We start from the raw sequence: 8,269 nt of genomic DNA on the forward strand, positions 1-8,269 counted from the left end.
TATGCCTTAGCTTTGGGTCTATTATGACATAATGAAGATAGTTGAATAAAATTTATGAACTTTTATTAAGAATTTAAATGTGAATGATAAGGTTCCATATTCAGTAAAAATGAGCTAAGCATGAAATATATAAATCTAACGATTTAAGATTTTGGGTTGAGATGCGGTGTCAAGTTCACTTATTATAGGTTTGTTGCTTATCCCATTAATGTGTGGACGATGTCTTCTCTATTCCTGACACCCATGACCGTTGTGTAATAGTGATATCAGAGTCAATGGTTGATTGACCTGTGTTAACCAGGTAATTAGTTGGGACAAGTATTTGGATATAGTGATTGGTGTTCGGGTTTGTAAGCTACGACAAACCTATATTGTAGAACCAAGACTTGCCCACCCTTGGTTGGTAACCTCATGAATACAAAAAGAAACTTCCAGTTATGAGAGAATTGATAGTTGTAAGACTCAACTTGAGAGAGATATTGTTGGGAATTCAAGTGCGAGTGATAAAGTCTCACATCTAAAAGGAATGAACTAAGTTTGAAACGTATAAGTTAAAGGACACATAAACCTAAAAGTTTTAGGTTAAGATGTGAATTTTTATCCACTTATTATAGATTTGTTGCTTAGCCTATTGATGCATAGATAGATGTCTCCTTTATTTTGGACTCCCCTAGTGCTGCATAACACTTACATATATTCTTCTATGTAACTTTTTTAAACACCTTAATTTTATTGATGATTTTTTTATTTATTTATTTATTTATTATAAATACAGGGTAAAGTTAAGTTCAAATTCAAGTTATTGAAGAGTCTGTGAGAACAAGTGTATGTTAAACTATCATTTTCTACGGACCAATTGCCCTTTTTGACTATCAATATAGCATTGATGGTGAAAGGCCATCGAATTAGGGGTTTTCTTTTTTTGTTTTCTTAACTTGTTTAGAAGGCCTTTCTTTTTGGTTCAACTAGGCAGCAAAACACTCACCCACTTCAGGATTCCCTCGCACTATTGCTACCTTTTAGTCCTTTTCTCGTCCCCTAAAGCGGGAGGCTTCTATAATTATATATATAGATTTGCAGGAAAGCTTAAAACCATGAACTACACATTTATGGTAATGCATGAAATACTAGTGCTCCTAGGCTTTATAAATGGGGCATCTTGGGAAGGCTTTTCATGTGGGGGGTGGGGGTTGCAAATGCCCTTTTTCATGATTGTGATTTTGATATGTGAATTTACCTTCGAATTATAATAATGTATAATGATAGATATACAACCTTTTCTCTATACATAAATCAAGTAAATATTAAAATGAATGATTAAAATTTTTTTAACCATTTCTTTACCCCTACTACAATTACAAATCTTCAGTCACTTATTTACAGCTGGGTGAAAGTTATGTGTGTACTTATCTTTTTTCTTATTATAGATTTTTAAAGCTTCTTTCCTCATTATGTGATGCCATGTATCTCCAAAACTAATGGTTGCTTGCCAGAGAGTGATGCTAGTACAAGAAGCTTGTGCCTTGTGGAGATGCTGCGGTGCACTTTGTGAACTTTGATAGATGACAGTCCAGCTGATCTTGATAAGGACGGCCCCAACGACTAGAAGACAACACATCTTTCGTTCATAAGATATTGTTTTAATATTATAATTAATATTTTTTATATTATAAGAGATAATTTTATTTTTTATATATACATAATAATATGTGAGACTCATATTATCTTTTTCTCTCTATCTCTTTTATTCATATGATTTCATATGGATTTTACACACACACACACATATATATATATATATATATATATATATATGAAATAAAATTATTTTTTACAATATAAAAAATAATATTTTTTAAATTTCATAAATTAATTGTTTGAGTCGGATAAAATTACAAGGATGATAAATTTTTTCCTATTAACATTTTAATATAATTAAAAATCAAGATAATTAATTAAGTTGAACAACGTGTACTAATTGATCCTTGATCCATGTGTGAAATACTATTTTTTTTTTTCAGGTTAGGACAACTGCGATTCAATAATTGTCCTTGGAACAGTGATGATGACCTAAAATTCTTGTAATTTAGACCCATTAAAGTTATGTAATTTTGGGGGCTAGAATTATACTTAAAAGTTGATGTGGAGGAGTACGGAAAAGTTGGGCAAACACTGTTAACATATAATGCATAGTGCAAGTATCCACCACACAAATAAATGCACAGTTCAAGTATTTGAGAGGGGGTATTAATGGTTTTCGTTGTAGGTACGCTGGTCCTCTCTAGTGTGTGTATTTTCTTAGCCGACAGTACTACCCATTGATGAAAAAGACTTACATTTTTCAGCCGAAATCTGATCAAAAAGTGGAGTACCCCTGCACTTGTATTTTATATTTAATATATATATATATATAAAACATCAACAACAAATATATGTATGCAAATTAGTTTGCTTTCTTTCCCATATTAATATCTTCTGCCTCTCCATCTCTTTTTTTTTTTTTTTTAAGTTGGGTTCATCTGCATAATTATTGGACTAGCAATGAGTACGATGTACAAACTCACTCCATTTACTTAATGGATCTCAAATTTGCTCTAGGCTTTTGCACTTATTGTGCGCAGAAGCTTTGAACCTGAACCCAATACAAATTTGGGTAGGGCACAGGCCCACGTTATGGATTGTAAAGTCTTAAGTGCACTCATTCACAGCACTGTGACTGGATGACCTTTAACTGTAAAGTTGGCGGCGGGTGTACAGTGTACACCATACAACAACTCATAGGTCACAGCCGCATAATTAATTAGCATTTTATTATCTTTTTTTTTTCATCACTTAAGTCTTAAAGGGTGTGTTTGGTACATGTTAACTTGAAATATTACTAGGTATTTACAAAAAAAAAAAAAAAATATTACTAGGTATTTGAAAGTGGATAAGTGGTATCTCCATGTTTGGTAGAGGTTATTTAAAAATTTGTCTAGCTAACCCCTTTGCCTTGCAATTGAACTTTGTATGCAAAATTGGACCAAAAATATGGTGCTCAAATCCTACTTGGAGGGTGGTATTTGAGTAATAGTTAACTAAGTGAAAAAGATGAACATAAGAGATGTCAAAATTACCCTTTGATGACTTCAACATTAGTTCTTGTTAGGGTTATTTTATAATTTCAGTCTGATTTCTCATTGATATTTTATCTTCAACCAAACATAAATTCAGAAATTTCACTTAATTTTCTCAGTAATATTTTATCCAACCAAATAACTTTTTTTAAATTTTCTATTTAATTCATTTTTTCTGCATATCTCTATTAATCACATTTCTGTGCTAAAAAAAATTTCACCACCTTAGTTTTTTCACATTTCTGTTGTTGGAAAATGGAAAACTACGGTTATAGTGGAGAACAAATACACAAATATATACGGTGACAAATTACACTAGTAACCTGACACATTTAAGAATTATTCTGTCCAGTAATTGTCTACTTAAACCTTGAACTCACTAAGGCTAACATAAGAAAAAATGCAATTGTATTGAAATTTTCAATTCTACAAAAGATAAACGATGATGATCTTAATTTATCAGCTGTGGCAAATTTAGTAGAGCGAACGATTGAGTTAACCTTCTTCAGAATATCTAGAGCATAAGAAAAAAATAAAATATAATTAAGACATTTATACAAATATTTATGAATTTCACCTTTCTCAAGTAGAATTAGATATTTTGGTCCATTCTCTTTATTTATGTTTAATTAATTATTTAATATGGATTTAGGGTTATATTGCCTACTTATTTAATTTTTCTATTCTTATTATCTTTTTTTTATCACTATTGATTATATTTAAATCAACGATCTCAAATATAATAATTTATTTTATTTTATTTACCTCTCCCTTATTTTTCACAACTAATTGCATCCATTGTTTATCACATTTGATTTAAGTATAATCAACGGTGATAAAAATGTAATAAAGATAAGAAGATTAAATAGGTAGACAGTATAACTATCCTCTTATTATTTTAATAGATAGACAATATAACCATTCCCTTATTATTTCTTCTCTCAAATGAGATAATTTATTTTCGGTGACCTCAAAATCATTAGTTTTGAGGTTAGGGCAATTTTTTTTTTTTTAGTACTTTTGATTCATTTTGGACTATGTTAGTTTTTATCGTGACAAAATTTCTTTTTTCCTAATCTCAAAATAATTTAATTTCTCTTCTTTTTCTTTTTGTCAGGAGACACTAAAAAGGGGAATTAATTCCACAGTTTCATATGAAAGGTACAATGTTTATGTACAAGGTTTATAAACTTTGCTGCATGACATTAAGCAGCATTAACTTGCATATTTATGAACATATTGAACCAAAAGAAAATCAGCAACTGTTGTGTAAACCACATAGCAGTTGATGTCCAAAGAGGTCTCAATTTGAGTGTGGAGCAGGTGAAGCAGGATCACATGAACGAGCAGTCCATAAAGAACTAAGTGTGCGAAGACGGTGAAAGTATTCCCCCATAGCTAACAACCCTTGTGCAGCTTGTCCAGTTGTCAGAATACGAGACATGTGTAGCAGAGTTTGTTGCCTAAGGTGATCTGCTTGTGGAGAAGGGAATGCCTCTTGAGTTATTGGTTTTAACATTGTTACACACATTAGCAATAACAAATTAGTAGCATCACAAGTCTAATAATATGGATAATAAGCATAGTTGATGATTTAGTATATATTATTATATCCATCTTATACACCATAATTTCAGTATTCTAACATATGATTATTGATTAGCACTAGACCTTTCTTATATGAATTAATTGGTGTCTCAAATGAGGTTATTAACTAGAGAAGAATTAAAAATATATATAGATAGATATCTAGTTCTATTGCAATTTGCAAAAGACTTTTATTGATTGTAGACTCCAATGAATCCAACAGGTTTCTCATATTATGACTGAATAAGAACAAACTCCAGACAGGCCCAATATCTGATGTTACATTACCTGGTTTACAAAACTTTCTAGTGCTTCACTTTTGTCCATGGCAATAGCCATCAGAAACTCGTAGTTTCCTACAACCAATGGATCAGATGCTATGTTGTTGACTAGACTCTGCTGGAGTTTATCCAATCCTAGTGAAAGAGCATCTTCAGCTTGCTGAGATGATAGTCGGAGGCTATTAATGCTAACAATTTGTTCATCAGTCAAAAGCTCAAGCTGTGGTACTATGATCTGATCTGTAAGGAAAGTTCAAGTAGTTTGTACAAGGTTATAGAGGTTTCCACGGTATGATGTTTTAACAATATGCAAAATGTGTATCATGAAAATTGACAAATAGTACTTGTCTTGTCAGCAACCAGCCCATGTAATATATCCATAAGAAAAAAATATTATTGTAGTACCAGAGTCCAGAATATCAGATAGAAAATATATTTTGTTCTCAATAGAAACTAGATTGCATCATATTATAAATACAGAATAACTATAGTTATGCATCCAAGAATCACTAGTATGATTGAAATGTATATATTTTAAAATGAGACTCCAATTCAATCCTCACACTTCCACATGTAGATATGCCACACAATTATGAGTGATAGTAGTTTCTACTATTATATTAAAAGCTTCAGGAAACCATTACTAAAGAATTATCAAGAATTTAATAAATAGCAAAATTTAAATAGATTCCAACACGAGGAAATAAGAAATACGATATAGAACTCCCGTTTTGCACAATCAATGAATAGAAAAACAAGATAATAGATTGTCGATGTACATTTAGAAGCTGTGAAAGGCGTGATCCTCCAATCCAAAGAGAAAGGCGTTCTATTGATGCTTTCCACGCACCAGAGATTAAATAAAAAATATCAGCCTTTGCAACATCTATTTTCATCCTGAAAAGATTTGAGTAGTGGTTCAAGCTACGGTCAACAAGTAGATGAAGTTGTATATCAGATGCATGTTTTTGCAATGCATTTCTTATTTCTTCATTCTGTCTATTCTGCTCTTCAACCCATTGTCCATATTCAATTTCAAACACAGCCATTCCTGCTTCACAGAAAAGAAGAAAAGTGCCACAAGGTATAAGCACATTGCTTCATACAGTGGGAAAAATTAGTAAGTAATCACAAAATTAATGAAATCTGACAATTCTTAAAAAATTAAAACTATTCATGTCATGAAAGTAACTTGCAGTTCAACAAGGGCCATGACAGAGAAAATGAATGGGGCAAAATGGATCGGTTTTCTAGCAATAAACATCTTTTATCGGTCCCGAATCGAATTAGTTGCGAAACAATGAACCGATTGGAATATTTCCAAAAAAAAAAAAAAAAAACATCTTCCACCGGACCGGAGATTGAGAAGATTAGCTAAGCAAACTTGACTTGCAGTAAAATAGATAAAAAAATTCATTGACTGACTAATGCCTTTCTATTAAATTCATTTAGACCTGTTGTCTGCTAAGGAAAATCTATATTTCACACAGCAACATGAACTGTAGAGGCATATTAGGAAATAGGAATAACCCCATAAATGCTGGAGAGAAAGTCATTGCATGAAACAAGAGATATATGAATTTTGAGGACAGAAACCGTAGTTCAATTTCTTCAAGTGCATCTAAAAAAACAAGAAGAAAGTGATATATAATAACTAAGAAAAAAACAACATTTTGAGGCAGCTGAAAATTGAAATGATGAATCACAAACCTGAGTTTATGGTTCCAGAAGATCCCATATAACTGACATCTAATGCACTGCCTAGGTATAGACTCTGCAAGTAGACATTTTAGATATGCTTAAACTTGACAGATGGAGGAATATACATCAAAATAAAAGGCAGAGATAAGGATGATGATTTTTTGAGTTGGGATCACCTGTTTTCTTGCTTTCTCAATCTCCAGCTCCACTTGCATGAGCTTCAAACGACTTGTTTCTAATTGTTGAACATAAGCCTATGAATCACAAAAGTACAAATCAGATGATCATAAACATTGGCTAACTTGCAATCAATTCAGTTTTTACAACCTTCTTCCGCATCCGACATTTCCGAGCAGCCTCACGATTTTGAGCTAGACGTCTTAGCACCTACACATACATATTGATGATCAACTATGATGTCAACGATTCAAAATATTTGATTTCGGAGTCAGATCTTCAAAAGTATTAATTTTTGTTTCTTTGCAACGTATGAATGTGAGAAAGAAACCATTATATACCCTTACAAGTTATACATTTCCTTTTATTTCAAGTATTCTGGACATATGGTCACTTATCTAACTCCTTAATACTATGTTACAATAATTAAAATGAAACATAAGAAAGATAATAAGAAAAAAATTCAATAGGAATTCATAAAAGAAACATATAATGGGAAAATATCATCACCTTACTAACAACTTTGTCATTAGTCTCTTGATCATCATCTCCTGAAGTTTCCCTTGATTCATGAGGAATACATTCATGCGTTCTGACCTTGTTCTCCATGCTAGTGTTCACCATTAACATTGGGGAAGCAATTGAATTCAGGCTGCCATCAACTTTGAAGCTATCTCCCCACATGCTAACATGATGGAATGGCTCATATATGCCCATCCTTTTCGTAATGACTAGTTGAGTTGATGAAGAGCTCATATACTAGAAATCTTGTAAACAGCAAAAATCATATCTCAAATTGGAGAATTAAACAAAATAATGTCGACGAAAAAGAGAAAAAATGGGGGGAAATTAAGACTTGTTGCCCTATATAAAATGTAAGTGATTGAAAAACTCGAAGCTGGTTTTATTGCTGGAAATTGAATAAAGCCACCACATCAGAAATAGCAATATTGACAAGTTTGTTCATAGTTTATGCTCTGTTATCATCCAAATGAAATGAAAATTTTCTACATAATAATATAATAATAATGGAAGAATACATATATTTTATGCCACTTATAAGCAAAACTTGATCTGATAAATGAACTTCTATCATAAGGCAGAAGTGAAACCAGACAATTGGCAGCAGTCTCTAAATTCCGATTTAGTTTGATTCCATTAACTCTAAAGATCAATTATTCAATATTCATTTTTCTGCAGTGTAGTGTTTAATCCACTTGACAGTACTAGCTTGTGCTGAAAACGACAACTTTCAAGTTAGGTAAGTTGAAATTTGGAACCGAACCCAATACAAATAAAGCTGAGAAAAGAAAGCCAATCTATAACTCGCTGGCTTGATAGAATCTGCAACCACCAATATTGATTAGTCCACGATAGACCCCAAATGGAATGAATATTTGACAAACT

General features: G+C 31.9%; 1 protein-coding gene across 1 annotated transcript; it reads right to left on the reverse strand.

Annotated features, from left to right (window-relative positions):
• Nucleotides 1-4,424: 4,424 nt before the first annotated feature.
• On the reverse strand, nt 4,425-7,624 carry LOC133286168 (transcription factor TGA3-like). The gene is made up of 7 exons (XM_061483549.1): nt 7,373-7,624; nt 7,013-7,072; nt 6,862-6,939; nt 6,695-6,758; nt 5,764-6,035; nt 4,992-5,219; nt 4,425-4,589 (listed from the first exon to the last, which is right to left on the reverse strand). The coding sequence occupies exons 1-7, from the start codon at nt 7,616-7,618 to the stop codon at nt 4,545-4,547; spliced, it is 993 nt and encodes a 330-aa protein (XP_061339533.1). The 5' UTR covers nt 7,619-7,624; the 3' UTR covers nt 4,425-4,544.
• Between the last annotated feature and the right edge of the window lie 645 nt (nt 7,625-8,269).

The sequence above is a fragment of the Gastrolobium bilobum genome, unplaced genomic scaffold (assembly GCF_033153095.1).
Source record: "Gastrolobium bilobum isolate Gb01-03AN ecotype WA unplaced genomic scaffold, APGP_CSIRO_Gbil_v1 utg26470, whole genome shotgun sequence".
Taxonomy (NCBI): domain Eukaryota; kingdom Viridiplantae; phylum Streptophyta; class Magnoliopsida; order Fabales; family Fabaceae; genus Gastrolobium; species Gastrolobium bilobum.

Coding starts and splice junctions, on each gene's coding strand:
- LOC133286168 (XM_061483549.1), bottom strand. CDS start 7,618: ATGAGCTCTTCATCAACTCAACTAGTCATTACGAAAAGGATGGGCATA. Junction 7,073..7,372: donor ATGACAAAGTTGTTAGTAAG/GTGATGATATTT, acceptor ATGTATGTGTAG/GTGCTAAGACGTCTAGCTCA. Junction 6,036..6,694: donor TTCTGGAACCATAAACTCAG/GTTTGTGATTCA, acceptor TCTGTGAAGCAG/GAATGGCTGTGTTTGAAATT.